General features: G+C 39.7%; 1 protein-coding gene across 1 annotated transcript; it reads left to right on the top strand.

Moving 5' to 3' along the window:
- Positions 1 to 5276: 5276 nt before the first annotated feature.
- Positions 5277 to 8001, top strand: LOC128810897 (probable G-protein coupled receptor 141). The gene has a single exon (XM_053984061.1). The coding sequence runs from the start codon at positions 5277 to 5279 to the stop codon at positions 6144 to 6146; it is 870 nt and encodes a 289-aa protein (XP_053840036.1). The 3' UTR covers positions 6147 to 8001.
- The last annotated feature ends 11888 nt before the right edge of the window (positions 8002 to 19889 follow it).

Genomic DNA, 19889 nt, shown 5'->3' on the forward strand with positions numbered 1-19889 from the left:
TTATTAACTGCATGAGTTAATTCGCTTATATGCTTCCTTTCTAATTGCTTTTCAGTTTAATAAAGATTAAGCCTTGCCCAGCTCTGTGTTGAGCAAAAATTGGTTTCCAGGATCTAATTCCAGAAGAGGCTTGTTGATTCTGTGTATAAGTATCAGGAAAGAATTCAGACTCTGTGGCTGTGATGTTATTTATCAAGCAGAACATGAGAAACCAGGTATAGCAGCATTATGTGGGGCTATTCCTTGAAATACAGACTTCTGCGAAAGGCTGTGAGACTGAAGCAATGGGAAGTTTGAAAAGGACAGTCAGTAGCAGCATGGTCAAGCAGAAAGAAAAGCATTTGGGGTAAGGAAAAATTTATGCTGGTTGATCCTTGACTTACCTGTGGCTTTCTGCAGCCGTTCCCAAGTAAAATGGCTTTATAGTCAGTAATATCAATTTTCTCGAGTAAACTAAAGCAACAACTTTAATTGCCACTACAGGTGTTGGAGGGAAATTAGACCAAATAGTGGGACAAAACTATTTAATAACTCTTTTAACTTCTAAACTGGCATGTACCATGACAGAAGAATAATGACAAGTTCCTGAATTTATAATAACAAATCTCTTCTCTTTGCACCAAACCAAATAAATAACAGCTTTGTTTTAAAAGGTAAGTCATAACCTGCCTGTGATATACTCTGCCAAATTCCTCCACATATTACTTCTATTTATATAAAGCATAATGTCTACTTTTGAGGCATACTAAATAGATATGACTAAGGCAACTATACATTATGATTTCTAATAAACAGAGAAGCCAGACAGCCTCTTCCATCCTGGCAATGCCTGAGAAATCTCTTAGTAAACCTGCAATCAAGTAATTAGAAGAGTAGTCCAAGAATCTGAAAAGTTCTGCTAAACTTGTTGACCATTTACTAGCTGAAGTTAGTAAATTATTCATGATGCATGGGTGGGTGGGATTGGCAAATTAAAAGGATTATCCTGTATGTTCCCTAACTATGGAGTATGATTTTCTTACTATCCAGTACCTGTGACTCATGTCTGACAAGTTGGGAGCGAGACACCAAGAACTGTGATTTCACCTGCAATCCCAGAAAAAGCAGTATGTTAAAGCATAACACACAGAGGTGTTCCCTATTTTACCATTGTTTATGACCAACGTGTAGGTCAGTTCTTGTAAGCAGATAGCAATAAAGGATTAATATTAATAAATCATTTCAACTATCAGCAGTTCTCACCCTAATTTGGAAGTAGCTAAAACTGAAAATCTATCCAGTCACAAAAGACAGGAGAGTTTTATGGCTGTTCAAAGACAGAAAGCAGCTCTTGAAACTAAATGTGAAGCCTTGGCTGCTATTATACTGACCAGAAAAGGCAGTATTTTTGTAGACTGATGCAAGGAACAGAGGAAATCATGCAGACATGAAATAGAGAAGTTAGAGTTCTACTGTGGACCTGGTCCCTGCTTAGAGGAAGTCTGCTACACGCATGCGTGGGCACCAGCAGTGACACTTGCACAGAGATTCGTCCCGTCTCCAAACACACAACAGGCCTCATTTCTCTTCTCTCAGCTGCTACTTCTTCTTCTTCTTCTGTTTCATTTTTCCATCTCGGTAATTGAAACCTCCACTCTTCTTCTTTGTCTTCTGTTTACCCCAGTGTTGAACCAGATATGCCCAGTCCCTTCCTTCCTTAAAATCTATTTGTAATTCTAGTCTTGACCTGGATCTCTGCTGTGTACAGATGCATTTCACTTTCAATCTTATTCTCACCACTGGTCAAGGCAAGCTATGTGCTGACTAATTTTTCTCTTGTACTCAAATAACAAGCTAACCTACAACTAAACCTAGATTACAGGACTGAGTTGCCTGATTCTTAAATTATTTTTATTTATTTAACAGAAGAACATGAAGATACAAAGTTAGAACAGCATTACCATACAAGTTTCAAGGAATGTTTCAAGGAAAAATAGACTGAGAGGTATGAAAACATCAGTGGAGAAGTTCAGTTTCTGACCTTCAGCAGTTTTGGAGCCAGCTAACAGCACTGTCCCCAAGGTGACAAGAGAATTATCTGTGCAACATCTTTGCTGGGTTTTGGCCTGACTTTACATCCAAAGAGCTCAGACTGGACACAAGTACGGTAACAGAGTGCACCAATCTCCTGATCTCAGAGTCTGATTTGGCTCTGTCTGGAGTTCTGGCTGTCACAAAACAGCTACTTGAGGAATGCAATTTCTTCATGTCTCTTCTGATTTTATTACGTGGTGGTTCAAGGTTTATGGATTCCTTCAAGTTCTGTGGAAAAGGCAGCAGCTTTCCCTGCTTCACCCAGAGACTGTGGCTGTAGTTTCATGATCATTCTAACACACGGAAACCATCGGTGTCTGACATCCAGACTGTTCACTACCTTCCTGTGCATTTCTGCAGACCCAGCTGATCATTTTGCCATCCAGCCACCATCACTACAATGTCAGGCAGCAGCCTGTCCTTATGTGGGATTAGGTGATGCTGGAACCACAGCTGGTGAGTACCATTACCCAGGTAGCTGCCCTCCATCAGTGCTCTAATGGAACAATCACACATTTCTTTTACTCCAAGCCCACAAATATGTGCAGCATCCAAAATGGGCATCCCTGCTGCTCTGAATCCTGGTCTGAATTAAATGGTAACTGCTCTCTCAAAGCTTTCAGAGTTTACCCTGACAATGTCTCACAGACTGCTGTTTCCACATCCTTGCTCACCCTCACAGACTTGCCTGTTTCTCTTTCCAACTTTTTAATTTTTGAAGTTTTGTATTTATTTAGTTCTGGTAGCTCTCTTTCACATCTTGTTCCTCCTAACACTGTTCTTAGTAGGAGACATGCCTCGCAAAGGGAACCATCCTCTCATCCATAGCAGAAGGTGGCTGACTGATGGCAAGAGCAATGCTAGTTCAACCCTGCTGCAATATTGTTTTTATGTTATTGTTTGCTCACAAAACCTTATGTCTTGCCTATCATGTTTGAGTAGGGATGACTCTGACTGCAGTCTAGAACTTGAGTTGAAAAACAAACAGGACTAACATTTTTCTGTTTAATTTTTGGCCAAGAATCTGCTTTTTAATGTCTCTACAAGAGATGTGACTCAAAGTTCTTTTTAGTGAACTGACATGTACTAATGATATGTTTTGGGGTCTGCATTCATGCCTTTGATTCAGAAATAATTTTCAAGGCCTGTTGGCTATGTCTTTTTTTTAACAGCAGGAACTCTTAAGTTGCTTTTCATATATGCCTACATCTTGTTTTATGTATAATATTTAAACTGTGAGAAATCACCTCTGAATCCTTGACGGTCTAATAACATGTTAGAGTGAAATCCCCTGTTAACTCAGCTAAACACTTTGTTATTCTGGAACATTTAGCTTAATTATTAAACATAAAGCAAGTTCATGGGGAAAGTGGATGTATAAGGAAAATATCTTTTCTCAGGCGCACGTTTCTTTGCTTGATCAGTGGCACTTCTCACTTGTTTAGCAGCAAAACCAAATATCTTGTGGTAATTGTATGGCTCAGGGAATCACTGCCTGCCTGAGCTTTAAGACTAACCAAAGTGTGGTCAGAGGAAGTCCTGACTTGATCTGTTCTACATGTCCCAGCACAGTGATAGTCTCTGCCAGCTCGGCAACTTTTCTGTGGTTCTCCCTGCATGATGAAAACAACATTAGATGTTGCACATGTGAGATTGCTACCGCAGAGGAGCAAAAGGAAGGCTTGTTTCTTCCTGTGTGTGGGCTGAGAAAACTCTCTGTCCTTCTTGGTCAAACAGGTCAAAGGCTGTCTTTTTCACTATGCTTATGTATGCCATATGCTACAGCTGCATGAAATGACACATTTCAGGGTGGAGTCACAAAAAGAAGAGATTATAAGGTAAAATTCAAATATTTTATTACTATAAATAGAAAAAAACATAATCTATTTCAAAGTGATAGAAAATGCTGTCATTAAATTGTAATTATGCTGTCTAGAACAACTAAAACGTGTATATTTTCAAAGCCAGTTTGAAATATTAACAATATATGTTGGAAAATGAATTGGTTTGTAAAACTTTTGGTTTAGCAAAGTTTCTGGGAAATTTCTTGTGCTTGTCTTGGGATTATTAGGCAGGTAAACAATTTTAAACATTTAAATGCTTTATGGTCATGAATTTTAAAAGTGGGTGAACAGAAAGGTTTATATCAGTCTTGGCTTTCTAAAGATGTTTTGCCTGATGCTTCATAAATAAAAAGTTTCTCCAAAAATGTTTTGCAGTTGCAGTCTATCACTTTACAGATGAGTGCAAAGAATTAAGAATTGCCAATTAAAACAAGTTCACCGATTTCAAACTTCAAAGGAATCAGACAGAAAAGATGCTGCTTTTTTAAGAGATAATTTTTTAGCTCTTACTTTATTCTTTCAAAACTCTAAGGTAAGGATAAATTTCATTAGCAAAGTATCTATCTACTCCGTGAACTATCCCTGTATATTTGTACAGAAATCTGTATACAAGTCCGCATTTTGAGTTAAGTCTAAATAAGAATGCAGCTGTATGTGGCTATGTTCAACAAGTACCAAAAGAATTATATCTTTCAGAAGATCATTCTTAAATTAACTTTCATCTTTTTTTGTCACTTTTCATAGTAGAGTAGCTCAGGTGAAATTCTGTAGCAAAAAATACTTGCAGATGAAGCAAAAAGAAATTGAATTTTCATCTGCAGACGTTATTTTCAATTTGTTTCGTATATCTAGAAACAAACCGTTGCTACTTATGTGTATTTTGTACCCATCCAGCAAGATACTAAAAAGATAGATTAGTTGTCATCACAGAGTATCCACACATGATAGATACGACATTTTCATATTTCAGTATTTTCCTACCTCCAATTTAAGCTTTATAATACAAATGCAGATGAAACTTGCACAATTTACAAACAGTGTCTTCGTTATTACAAATGGCTGAATCTAGAGGCAAATAATTGAAAAAAAAAATCCTAGAATGCAGTTTAGTTAATCAAAATTTCATTCATAATTATGTAAAATGTAGTTTTAACCCCAAGAGGCATGGGTTATTGCTGTCAGATGTAGGATCACAGCAGTTATAAGGCTGTAAGCGACACGGGGATAACATCATTTCAGTTGCAATTCAGTAGTGTCTCTTTAGGAAACTGTGATATTCCAGTTAAAAATAAAGGAAATAACAAAGAAAAATGTTTCACTCCTATTTTTCCTTTTCAGTAATCTTCAAAAGAGGAGCTTATGAGGATGTTTAACAGCTGCATAACCCAACAGAATCATTCCTCCAATGACACAGTGCTGGACGCCTCAGAGAAACTCCACACTGTTCTGATAGTCCTGTACATCATCAACCTGGCTGGCGGCACCCTCGGAGTCATCATGATGTCCCAGCAGTTGTTTCAAAGAAGATCACAGTCTGTGATGACCATTATGATCATCAGCCTCCTGGTGCTGCACAGTGTCATGCTCCTCAGCATCCCCTTCCGCCTCAGCTACTACATTTTGGGGGAGTGGAAATTTGGGAGGTTCGCCTGCAGGCTGGCGAGCGCCATCATCTACCTGCACATGTACACCACCTTCGCCTTTTACATGGCCATCATCATAGCCCGCCTCCTCCACCTGGAGTTTCGGAAGTGCTACATCGCGGCCTGGGTGGGGGCTGTCTGGCTGCTGGGAGCACTGGTGATCACACCTGTTCTCCTCTCCTACTACGGCACCTCAAAGACATACCACTCCTCCGAGTGCTTCCAGTTCCACAGGGAGCTGCAGGAGGTTCACATGGTGATCGTCAACTACTGCCTGGTTGGGATTTTGGTGGCAGTGTGTGCTGTGCTCACCGGAATCCAGCTGACTGTGATCTACAGAGTAGCCATGAAATACTGGCCTGACATTAACTCTCACGTGGAATTCAGGGCTCAGGCAAAGAGTTTCTTCTTCATCTTGGTAACATTAGTCTGCTTTATGCCTCATCATGTATTTAGAGTATATTACATCCAAAACTACGACCTTGATAAAGACCATAGACTACTCCTATACAATGAGGTTTTTTTAGCTTTAACAACAATGTGCTGTCTGGATATGTTGTGCTTCATAGCAGGAATAGCCCACTGAACTGTGAGCTACCAGGAAGTCCAGCTGCAGTGTGTCAATACTGGCTTTTGAGAGAAATAAAACTGTGTTGGGATTTTCCTGAGCTAGGAAGACTGGTGAGTTTATGGCATGCCTCTAGAGGTCCACAGCATCGTTTGGCTTTTGCAGGCCAGTAAGAGTCCTCTTTCACAAGCTACTCTTTTTTATCTTCTCTCTAGAAGGCAGGCACACTTGAGTCTTACTCTAGTCTTGACCTAAGAGTCATGCCCTCAAGCTTCATTAAGATTTTCCTTAGCTGTCCTTCTCTAGCACTTACAGCACAAGTATCCATTCCTTTGTAATTTTTTCCTCAAAGTGTCTCAGTAACCACAATCCATTGTGGCCAGTAAATTCTCTTCTCTGAAGGTCTAACTTCTTCTGGCAATTGTGATACTGAAGGGAAGATCTGGAAAAAAGAAATTCCTTTACAGGATATTTGTACTAGTGATTTTAGATAGCAAGGACATAAACTCTACTCAAATGAGAAGTATTCCTAGAATCACGGAATGGGTCGGATCGGAAGAGACCACCGTGGGTCATCTGGTCCAACCTCCCTTTGTATAATTTATACAAAGTATATATTAAATTAAATTATGTGCAAGCTTATCATTATCAAAACTTCATCTTTACTTATGTCATTCCAAATCCACAAGGAGCTCTGAATTGTGTTAATTATTTATTTAGAGTGAATGAGAACAGAACAGGATTCAAAACTTCTGCCTTCGTCACTCTCCCATCAGGACTGGATTTGTTATCTCTTAGGTCCATTGTAGTTGAAAAAGTTGCTGTTCTTCCATAACTGGATCTGGAATTCAGTTGAGGGGAAAGATCAGACCCTCTCCAGGACAAGGAAATACTTTATTAGCCTTCAAAAACCTTTGATGTCTGGTCATTTTCAGTTGTCTGTTGATTTATTATCAGATGCCATATTTTTTCCATTTATGCATATAACAAAAGAGAACCAGAATAAACTTACTGAACAGTGCTTAATCAGTTCTGCATAAGCTTGTGTATGTGTATACAGACTTGTTCTGAAGTATATATTTTCTCCATTAGATAGATTATATTCTGTGGGAATCACATCTGTTTTGTGAATCTCTGTTTTATCTTCATGATTCAAAAGTTCTTTTTAATGATTCATTCTTCCTGGTCTGCTCAGAGCAGAAGGTCTCTAACCCTTCTGTCGAAGGCCTCACAGTCATTTGCTGCATCCCAGCAGCTTGAGGCCAGATTTCTCACACCACAGACTCCTAAGTCACACAAGGCTACACTTCCTTTTTTACAGCCCTATAAGTTCCCATAATTTTTAGTCTGGCAATCTTTGCTACAGAAAGTAGCAAAAAAGTAGATCCCTGGATTCAAATGAATTAAAGCTTGATATGGGAGGATAATAAAGTACACTTACAAAGTAATGCTACTAATACCTCAGACTGATGGCATTTCTTTGAATGAAAAAACTTATGCCTACTCTGTCAATCCTGAATAAACATTTTTGCCTTGACATTTCCATAGAAAAAATTTGTTGAAAACTCCTATGGTTTCAGGTTCCTTTCTGCCTCTTTTAAAAAGTGTAAGGTGTCCAGGGCCCAGCAACAAGTCCTGAAATCTGAAAATCCTGGTCTGATGGCTTCCTCTGGAGTTACCATGTCCATTCCTATTCAAAAAACAGTTTGATCAGCCCATGATTTTCAAAGGCAGCAGACAGAGCTAGAGTTTAGTATCACAGAGATGAAGTATAAAGGGAGAGATTTTTAAAGTTGGGTCTACCAAAACTTTTAGAAAAACTGGCAAAGTTGCAGATGATGCAACAAGTACACTGTTTTTCCCTTACTGTACTCCTGGGGCTAAATAAAAAATTTGTTCCTTGAAGAAATGTCCTATGTCACTGCCTATTCTCACTGACCAATGTTTCCAAGGTGACCTGCCTGGTAAAGATCAGAGTCATCGGACCTTGCTTGTGAGTCTGCTGGTGATCTATCTGTCCACCATAATGGTGTGCCAGTATCGGGGAGAAAAAGGAAAATTACATGCATGTCCTCAGCCGTTCAACCAATCATGTCTTCATGGTCTTGCTTGTGTATAGCCTGACATTTTCTACCTTGCTGAAATAACCCTGTATCCTAGATTAGGGCAAATTTGGGAGAAGACCTCCGGAAGGAGCCCCCAGAAAGCAAACCCCCCATGGCCCCTCCCCCACCTGGTTCGGGAAGAATTTCCTCGGAGAGAAGTGGAAAAAAAACCTGTTTATTTAACAAGGAAAACACTCCCCAATACAAAAAACAACACCAGATGACAAAACCCTTTCACCATTCTGAAGAGATGACAAATTCAGAAAGTCTCTCCTGGGAGTGGTCGCCCAACTATCAGTCTCCAGCTCTGGGGATGGCTGTTGCAGGTCACAAAAATGCAGACTCTGGGTGTTTCTTGATGTTTCCCAGGTCCAGGTCCAGAGCAGGTTCATATGATATTCAGGAAAGGTAAAGGGAAGGGAAAAAGAAGCAGTCCAGGGTAAAAATTGGACTGCCTAGCTAAACTAACTAATAAACAAAAGCAAAAGCAAAAGCAAGCAAGCCAGCAAGCAAGCAAGCAAGCAAGCAAAGCCAGCCAAGCCTCTCCTAGACACAGACCATGGGGGGAGGTGAGCCGGCTGATAACAAGACAAAACAATCCTTCACTTTCAGAGTCAGTCCTGAAGGCACAGAACATAATATCAGGCATGAACAGAACACACGATTTGGGATACAAACACCATAACGTCACCCTAGGACACCCGGACCCATTGACTTGACTTCCTTGTGTGATGCTGAAGTTGTGCTGCCCATCACAGCTGTCTGGTAGACACTGGCTGCTGGCTGGCACTGGGCCTCCTCTGCTTGCCCTGCCTGGGTGCCATGGGGCTGCATGCACCAACACCAGCTCTGGGTGGAATGGAGTGAACTTGCACAGCACCAAGGCTTTCTCTCTTTCCCACTCTGCCCCAGAGCGGATAGGCTGTGGGCAGAAAAGATTGGGAGACCAGATGTGTAGATCTCACTATGGTCCTCCTAATTCAGAGGATAATGGATTAAGCATTGATCTCAGTGTTGTTACATCTAAGACTCACATTAAAGTGATAGAGAGATACTCTATCCAATATCTAGTCCCCTGCAGAGATCTTTAAATGCACTTTAAAAATGAGTTAAAATAAAAAATTATCACTCTTTAGAAGGATGGTCTGAGAAATAAATTCTGAAAGGACAATAATATTGAGCTCAGATTGTAGGGTACTATTCCTTACTATGAATTATATAATGACATCCCCTGGAACACAGTTAAAAATGCTGACTTGAATGCCGTTTGCAGGACCCAAGTAATTCTGGAGATAATTATAGACATTAATAATTGCTTTCACATCAAAGGATCATGTAAAATTGTAAGCCATTTTGTCACCCCGTTAATTTTCAATGTTATTCAATGAAGACTGGGAAAATCCTCAGACATTCTGGAGCAAAGAATATCAAACTGCTAAGAGTATCTTCTGTTGTTCTTCACTGCATGAAGTTCTGCATAAACAGAGCAGGCAAGCAGGCCAAAACCAAAATCCCATTTGTATCCCTGACTTCCTAAGTTAGTTTGATGGAAAGCTATAGGTGGTTCTTACCACACAAATGAGTGTGCTCACTGCTGTCACAGCTACATCGCTGCTACAGGTGGCCTGTTCCCACCTAACTCGAGCATATCCTTCTCAACAGTGCAGAGGATGATACACAAGAGACATGTCTGGTTTTAATTAATATCTTCCTTTTGATTCATCTGTTCCTTGTGCCTGCTCACAGAGAAGGTCATATTGATGGTGTTGTCAGATTGACATGCCCCTCTTTGCAAACAAGGAGAAGGAACAGATGCATTTGGAGGAAACAAAGGCACACTCCCACTCCCTTTTTTTTTTCTTCTTCTTCACTCAAGCAATGACACTCTTAACACCAATAGATACTGTCATAACTATCTGTCTCTTTTTTTTTTCCTATGTCAACCCTAAACATAAAAACACACTACAGTCCTTGCCTTTTATCACATATATTCCAATTTGGAACTTTGAGTGCCACTATGAGCCATGGAGCAGCTATCTGGCATACAGAGCGGAACTACATGTGGGTTAAAATTATGAAAGAAATTAAAAATTTCTTTATCCATAAGCACATGGGTGAAAACATTGCAGAAGAGCTACAGGAGGACAGCACTTGTTGCAATGATTGTTGCACAAAGAATTAATACCAGACAAAACTAAACCCAGAGAAATCATGAAAAAAATAACTTTAAAAAATATCAAAGCTACAAAAGACCATCAAAAAAAATCCTACAAGTTCTTCATGCCTTCTTTACTACACTGTTTTCAGCTGACAATGAGGAAGCCACATACTAAGTCCATGATAAGTCAAGACCATGTGTTGTCACACAAAGTGGGTCACAGAAATTGTACAGAAACTTCTTGTTCATCAGCCAACGATTTTCTGATTAGATTGACAATCAGAGAACAAGAGCCATTGCTCAGGAAGAGGATGCTGATCTTGTACTTGATGAAAGAGTTACAGCTTCTGACTCTCTTGGGACTGAGATGGCATCACTGCCTGCAGGAGCTCTCCTGCTTCAAGGAGATGTATACAATCATTTATGGAAAACCACACAGGAGCACAGAGGTACATGTAGAAACACACGAGAAGATTTGCACACAGCAGAAGAGGGGAAATCTGGGCTCCAGAGGAACCTTTCCAAGTCTTTCTGACAAGGAAAGATGTGATGGGGGCTCTCAGTGGCTCAGTGCTAGCAAAAGAGTAGTGCTGGCAACAGCTGTCTGTTTTTATGTCCTGGCAGGCAAGGACAGAGATGATGAATGTGTCAGAGGAAGGACGGCTGCAGGAGATAGACTAGAAGACATTGACTTGGATTGACTTGGGTGATGATTCTTGCCTTCATGAATTCTCACAAATATTTGGAAAGACTGATCTGTGCTTTCTAAGACACTGCATACTGCTGCATAGAACACCTTGTAAGTTCTAAAACTCCATGGAAATAAATTGCATTAATCTATTGAGCAACAAAAAAAAACCCCCAAAAAACAAAAAAAACCCCAAAAATAAAAACCACCACTATGAAAAGGTAAAACTTTCTATGATATTAAAAAATAGCATAAAATACATGCTACCTTATTTTCATACTCTGCTTGGCAGAAGTGTCAAACCCAGTGACGTATCTTACACACCACAACAATTTATTCAAAGATGTGATAAAAAATGCTTCAGACATATTTTAATAAATCCACTTCCTGTAGCAATTCTTCCTCTCTCATTTTCATATCCTCTATCTGTGGAAACCCCCTCTGAATTGTTGCAATATGGAAACCAGCAGGTGAAAAGTCTTCCTACTGGAAAAAAGCTGGAAGGGGAATTTTCACAATTTATTTTTCCATTTGCATTATCATTCCAGCCCCCTTTCCAAAACTCAACCTAAGCAGGTGACTGCTTGTGTATCTTGGACGGAGCAAATGAAGAAACAAATTCAGAAAGAGGATTGTCCACAATGAGGAACACCAAGATGACTCACGGACTCATCTCCTGCTCCTGGTGTCTCTCTCACTGTCCTTTGATTCTGCTGTGAAAGCACAAAATGTCAGGGCACAGGCTAGTGGTGCCTGTCCCATAAAAGAGGCTGTGCAATATAAGTCACCAGGAACTTCCCTGCTTTAGCTCTACTGCTACTCTCTACAGTCACACTAAAAACATTCCTATCTATAAGAAGGCACTTTTCTTTCCCCTAGCCCATAGAACCTTTCAAAAGAGAAATAAATTTTCAGACAAATGGCACGTGAAAACTGCCAGTCTTTTTCATCTCAAACTTCCCTCTTCCCCTGACATTGTAACCGCTAACTGCCTGAGAAGAGTAACATCAGGGGAAGTTACTACTGTATTAGTTAAAACCTTTTAAAATTTTAGGCTGATGAACAAAATATATCTGTGCAACTTATGTTCCACGTTTTGCTTTATAAGAGATTATCATATCTAATGACTTACCGTGTATATGTGTGGTTTAGCCCCAGATGGCAACCAAGTACCACACAGCTGCTTTACCACCTTCCTCCCCTTCTCTCTCCGTGGGATAGGGAGGTGAATTAGAAAAAAGGCAACATTTGTGGGTTGAGATAAACACGGTTTAATAATTAAAATACAATAAAATATATAATAGTAATTATGATCATAAAAATAATAATTGTGATGAAAAGGAGAGAGAGAGCGAGGGAGAGAGAGAGATAAAACCCAAGAAAAACAAGCAATGCACAACACAACCGCTCATCACCTGCTGATCAGTGCCCAGCCTGTCCCCCAGCAGCAATCAGAGGGCTTCCAGCCAGCTCTCTCCAGTTTATGTACATACTGAGTATGGCAGTCTATGCCGTGGCATGTCCCTTTGGCCAGTTCAGGCCAGCTGTCCTGGCCATGCTCCCTCACAGCTTCTTGTGCACCTGGCAGAGGATGAGACACTGAGAAGTCCTTGACTTAGGGTAAGGGTAAGCACTATTCAGCAACACCCAAAACAGTGTGTTATCAACATTATTTTTATCCCAAATTCAAAACACAGCACTGCATTAGCTACTAAGAAGGAAATTACATCTATCCCAGCTGAAAATATGGATTTAGCATGTGGTTCTTCAGAATACCTGAATGAAGAGCCCTTTGTAAGTAGTTCTTACCCCCTTTAAAGATGAGTGGTTTGGTATCATATGGCACATTGTTCATCTTCTCATTGTCTGTTTTCCTTTCCTTCTCATCTGTTTGATGAAATACTGTTTTTTTGTTTGTGGGTGGGAAAACTAACTTACTGAGCACCAGAAAGTTCAGTGTAATTTTTCCTGGTTTCTAGACTAATTTGAGCAAGTCTGTTACTGATTACGCTAATGCTTGATTTATTTGATTTGTTGCCAGCCAAGTTCTGGCAGGAGGAAGCTGGAGAGTATAAAGTTTGAGAACCATTGCCTTAAACCAAAGTTACAGTGTGATTACAATCACTTTTCAGATTTATACAGCTTTAAAACTTATTTGGTTAACAAAAACTTTTACTCAGCCTGGTGTCTGCCCACAGATGTGTCATCTGCAGTTTAAGAAGGTTCCTACCATGCAACCATCTCAACTCAAAAGCTTTGTTCTAAGATCCATATTGTATGCATGGAATGGACATAGCCCTCTGACTCACAAGACAATCTCTGTGCCAAAGCAAAGGCTTTTAGTTGAAATACCTGAACAGCCTTGATGGTGGATTCCTCTGACAGCGCACTCTGCATAAATATGAGAATAATTTTAAAAATAACAGCAGTATCTGCATATGAAGCATTAGAGCAAGATTAGAATCACATAGAGGAAGGAACTATTAGAAGTCTGCAAAAATGAGACAACAAAACCAACAAAATCTTAGGTTTTACAAAAGAGAAACAGCTCAATTGTAAAACTTAGGCCATTAAAAGTCAAGATAAAACAATGCAAGAAAGGATGGAAAAAGAAGGAATAGTGTAACTCATAAACAACTAGATACTTGTTTATTATTCAAAATGATGAAGAATTTAAGAGAGAGCAAGACAGAAATAGAAAAAAAGATTTTAAAAGAAAAGAAGCAGCTTAAAATGTGTCTCTGAAGTATGCTAACAAAATTCAAGGGACCGAAAATAGACAACAAATGCTGACAAATAAAGGTGGCTGAAAGATGAAATGTGTGGGACATATTAAAGACATTTTTAGGAGAGTCTTGGTAGACCAAAACCATGGACTGTCCTTGCAGGAGTGGAATTGCCCTCTGTAATCACCTCTGAAATCAGAATATCTCTATTATTAAGCATAAAGATAACAAATTCCATTAGTTTTCTTCTAGAATTTTTCTCCTACTAGCACTCACAGAGCTTGAAAAAGAATTCCATTTAAAAGGAATGCTGTCCTCTCATTATAAGATGGAATAAAATCTTTTTAATCAGATCTTGTCCCATCAGACAGAATAATAATCTGATAAGAAAGCAATACATCCTCCACACCTACTTCTGCAGTGGTGAGCTCCTCATGAAACTGCTCCTGGGAAAAATCTGTCAGCTCACCTTTGTTCCTGCACACCCACATTGCATGAGCCAGCAGGGATCTGATCAAAGCATCCCAGGTTTTCTGCCAGCAGGTAACAGATGCTGAACAGTCTCCATGTGCTGACATTTCCCTGAGCAGTTGCCATCAGATAAGGCTACAGCTGATGTGGCATGGAGTCACTTCCACCCCAGCAGTGTCACTGCAATCCAGATATGGAGCACAGTCCTGTGCCTGGATACCTCTGCCGCGAGGGGATTGTGGTGCAGGAACAACTTGAGGAGCCAGGGAGGAGTAAGGAGGTGGTCTGATTCAAGCATCTAATAGGTACTGGTTGTGCCAGTCATCAGGCTGTAAAGCCATGATCCTTGGACTTTAGAAACACTCTTCTGGCATATAGCTAGGTAAGCTAGAGCTTGGCTTGTTTTGCTGAGTTTGTAAGTTAGAAGAGAGTCCACAGGGCTTCCCACCTATAAAATCTACACACAGCTGCAATCCAGCAAGTTTTGGATCACTGGCTCTTCCTGTAAATCCAGAATAAAATAGCCCCCATTCCTTCCTGCTAAGGGTAAGCCCCTGCCTTTTTTTTCTGGTGAGCTATATCCTTGCAGTAGGAGCATTTCACGAGGTGCTGCCAGCTGGCCAGTGGAATATAGCTGGGCACGTGTTCCTGGGAGGGAGGACAGTGGGAATATGGGTGTATATGCAGCTAGCGGAACCAACAAAATACATTTTCAGAGTAATAAATGAGATGGTTTCTAGCCAGTCAGAAAAATATGTGGATGCATATAAAAAAACATGGTAAGACTTCAAGAAGTTGAAATATACTCTTAATCCATGTGGAAGCCTGAGAAACCCTTTCCACAAAGATTTAGAAGAGGCACTGGCAAAATATCTCAAATAGACCTGATAATGATGCAAGCACTCAGTTTGGAAATCATTAAACCACCACATTAGCTGCTCTGGGGAATGCCTTCTGAAATCTGTATTAGCTTTCAGAGAAAATAACTCATTTACTTCCAAACTGAAATGTAAGTGTGCCACACCACAATACCATGAGAACATCCTGACACTCTGATGTATTGCTCTTTAAGGGGCTATGCTACTACATGGCCTCAGATAAGCCAATGGGCACCATGATAATGCACAGAAAAATAATTTTCAGGACTCTTAAAGGAATTAACAGTACAGACTTCTTTACTGGATTAATTTCACTTATCCCCATCCATCAGAGCTGTAAAAACTCCTCCTCTTCTCTTGCCAAACTCTCTTGTGCTGTGTAACAGCGTTACCACAGTAGTTTGTTTCCAAATGATATGGAGGAAGACTAACTCTATTAGGTATGGATATGTGCAGTACTGTTATCACAGTGCTCTGCCTTGCACAGCTCCAGGCTGGCTCAGTATGAGCCAAAGCCCAAGCAGTTCTAGTTGCATGGTTGTTCTGTTCCAGCAATGGGACAAAGGGACAAGGAATGATCCATCTCCTATTCTGATGTGCTTAGCTTTTCCTGTCTAATGTTTAGACCTCCTCTTCCTGTCCATCAAAATGCCAAGACCCACCAGAGATTCTCTACATATGAACTGGTGTGTCTCAGAAATTATACATACATCTGGAAAGAAGCAAGGCAGGAGATGTCAGTAAATTATTTGCCTGGTGCCTGTACTGAGTTTGGAGAAGCTTTACCCATGATGTGCTAATACACCAACCATTCCCCACTGAATGTTCAGGGAAGGCAGATATTTTGCAAGACTGTTTTTCACTATGTCTAAAACACAGGTGCAAGCTGGGTGTATTGGACCTCATGTCCTTTGCATCAGGAAAGAAGTGATCAGCATGTCTGCATGGTAAGAGTGCTGATGCCAGCAGAGACTAAATGGCACAATTAACAGCACTTATATCACTGAGACGTTGATACAGTTTACTGGCAAGAGCAAAATCCAATTTTCATCACACAAAAAAAAATAATTATTTCATAACTTTCTGTGAGCTACAGAGAAATATCTACCATTAAATTCTTGGTGGGAACTGAAATGCCTGTTTCACACAGTAGCCTTGTCAGTCTTTGACTTTAGCTTCATGTTTTCATATGGAGCAGCCTGCAGCTATGGACCTACTTGTGGCAGTGATGGTTGACTATTTTCTTATTACAGGGAAAGAAGTGACAGTGGTCAGGATGAATGACACTGCTGCATCCCTGGCAGCATTCTTGGACATCCTAAGGTAGTGTAGATTATGTCACCAGACCAAATAAGCAACCACCTCCAAAAGCACATTCTGTAGGTGAACCTCTTGCTTTGGACTGATATAATCTCCATGTGCCAAGCAAGAGACGATTTGCATCAGACCCAGGTGACTGTGCATTGAACCAACAGGCAGTGGTGACCACAAGATATGTCAGAATTTTCGAGGCTATTTGTTATAATATTGATACTCTGAGACTGGAAAAGGCAAGAGGTCCTCACAGTTTGTCTAAGAAGAACGTGAGCAGTTTGGTAATATTGATGGAAATTAGAAGTTCACAGCTGTATTATAAAGCATTTCATTTCTGTTAATATAAACTCTGCTGGAAGTAATGCAGAAGTGGTGCTAACAGTCTGATCCACTGATGATGATGAAAGCTAGCACAAGATCCCACAGCACATTAATTTCACAGGTGAAGAAATATCTGTTGCCCTGCAGCAAAGCTGCAGCAGGGTGTGTGTAACATTTCTGGATTAATCTGTAGTCCACCATGCAGCTACCTTTTTTTTTAAGTACCTAATGACACCTGTTTTTTAATTAAAAAGGTAACAAGCAGTGTAGCAACTGGGAACCTACACACATAACTATTTATTTCTTTTGACTTGACTCCTGTTTTATTAAGTAGTTTTTCCTGCAATGTCATAAAGAAAAAAAAGTCTTCAGCTTTGCCATGCTAAGTGGCACACAAGTTTTATTGTGAAGAATGTTGTATGTGCATAAGCAACAGCTATGACAACATGGAGAGCACCACACTAGGAAACTTTGAAACAATGCAATTATTAACTCAAGTCACTCAGACATGTTTTCCAACTACTGCTTTGTATGTTTGATACCATAATCATTTATGTTAGGTGACTCAAAATGTGACACCATTAGAAGCCTTGTTGACGTAATTATTTTCAAACTTGTTTAACAGAACTGTGGTACTTGGTGGTATCTTTTTCTTTTTTTTTTTTTTTTTTTAGTGGCATGAAAGACTCAATTGCTCATCAGCACTGTCCCATTCCAAGGGAAAGAGACAACCATTCTCTGTTGCATCTGCCCACTTGTCAGCTTCTCAGAAACCATCTTACAAGCTTTCAAATGTGTTTCTTCCTCAGTGTAGCCTAACCACCAAGTGACATTTTCAAACTTGATTGTATGGTTTCTATGCTTCCAACATTTTGGTTTTAAAGCGGGGCTGTCAGGTTCTTCACCATGAGCTGAGCTGGCCTCTGAGCAGATTACATTTCATTACCCCTCACAGACACCATAAAAAGCCCCACCCACAAGAAAGATCCCTCATACTGGTGGAGCTACTGCAAACCAATTATGTCAACTGGTCAGAAAGCACACTGTGAAAAAGATCACCAGAGCGTAACATATAACAGAGTGTTTTTAAAAAATATTAGAGAATTAAAAAAAAAAAAAAAATTTCCATTTAGCTCTAATGAATCATTCTGCGGTTGGTGTTATCTCTCCCTGTTTTTTCACTGTTTAAACTTCCCGTTTGTCACAAAGTCACTCAGTGCTGCTGTGGCCACCCAAAAGATATCTGTGTAGTTTAAGCCAGTTATCTTGAAGAGATGGGTACTTTCAGCAGGCAGTCTAGCCCTCTCAAAATTAGGTGTTTCACATAAATAGGAGAATTAACCTCTGAACTCACTAATCTGTCATTACCACCACTGAGAGTGTCCAGACATTTGCCTTATTCTGTTTTACTTCTGGACCCCACCCAATCTTCCTCCATTCTTGGCTTTAAACAACCAAACTGAGAGGCCACCCCTCTGACTCCTAGATCAAACACTGAAGCTTTCTGCCCTTCACATTACACAAATTATTGTAAATTGCCTAATTAATGTAATTTCCAGTGCTTTCCAATTTGCTATTCATGGCCTCATTATACTTTTTAATATTCTTTTAGAATTGTTTACAGTAAGAGAGCTACAGTGGACAGTGCAATCCTGATAAATCCTGAGGTCTTTGAAAGGAGCTATGCAGAATTCATAAATCAGATTATTCACATAACACTGAAGCTGGTGAAGAGATAGAATTTGGTCACAAGTTTGTCAGTATTGATCACTAATCACTGCAATCAGGTTGCACAGCAGGTAGAATTAGGATATGCTTGAAATCAGTCACTATATTTGAAAATAAAAGTAGTCAGCAACACCAAGAAGATGAGAATCTGAGATGAGTTGTAATTTAGTTGCTTCATTGAGATGCTTTAAGAATTTATTTTTTCCCTCTCCAGCTCTCCTTCTGAATGGTAAGTTAGTCAGCTAGAAAGCTACACAGTGAATTCTCATGTCTGCATCAGTCTTTCTGTCCTTTTTCACAGAAAGATAGTCCTCCATTCAAACATTAATAAGTGCTGTGTTTAGAGTAGTAATCGTCACTTTACATAATCCTCTCCTTTATATACTCCTGCTTTCAATTGGGAGCAAATGCTAATTTGATCATGCAAAAGAGACATACATAAATGTCAACCAGCTCGGCTGCCTTCCTCCTCTGCTTCTCAGTATTGTTGCAATGGATGATGTTGAAGTACATCAGTGCTGACACTTATCCTATTAAAGCTCTGGAAATGCACATCAGTGCTACTGTAATATTATCATTCTTTGCATTTTTCTCTTCTGGCTGAACAGGCAGTATGATTGATAGCAGAAAGCCTGGTTAAGCAGAATGAAGTTGCTAGTAAAATAAGCATTTGAATGAGTCACAAAGAAATATTTAAAGACAAGCCAGAATCTATAGTTAAACATGGGCTATAGATATTTTTCTTTTAGAAACAGCAAACCCTTCTTTCAGTTATAACTGAACTTTGACTCAAAATAACACTTCAGAAGACACAACTACACATACATGAATCAAAACTATCCGTCTTGAAATCCAATGAGGCAGCATGGATTCTAGAACCTGAAAGATATAAGATGATAAAAATACAATGCAAACTCAAAAGATAAAGAGCACCAGAAAGTGAGAAAAGCAAAATTTAACATACACATAGACTGTGAATAAAAGGGAGAAAGGGAGAAACATTTCCTCCACGAAAACAAAGAGACTGCCACTCTGTGGCACCTTTTTTAACAGCGTTTGTAAACAAGTTTCTTCTATGACAGAAAAAGGAAGGATGAGAAATGCATGGGTTTATATGGTAGCCACACTTCATTATTTTATTTTGGTTTCATAGTTACTCTCAAAATCACTGTCTTATCACCTGAAAGATACATATATATAGAGAGAGATTCCCTTAGCAAACAGAAGAAAAAAATTTCTTCAAGCCTCACTGTTGAGACATCTAAACTTTTACCCCTGCTGGTTTTTGTTTGAAGGGTAATTTCAAATGTACCATAGAAGGGAGTTGCATCCACAGGTAATTTCAAACTGCTGTTTGAATGCTATACCATTA

The sequence above is a fragment of the Vidua macroura genome, chromosome 1 (assembly GCF_024509145.1).
Source record: "Vidua macroura isolate BioBank_ID:100142 chromosome 1, ASM2450914v1, whole genome shotgun sequence".
Classification (NCBI taxonomy): domain Eukaryota; kingdom Metazoa; phylum Chordata; class Aves; order Passeriformes; family Viduidae; genus Vidua; species Vidua macroura.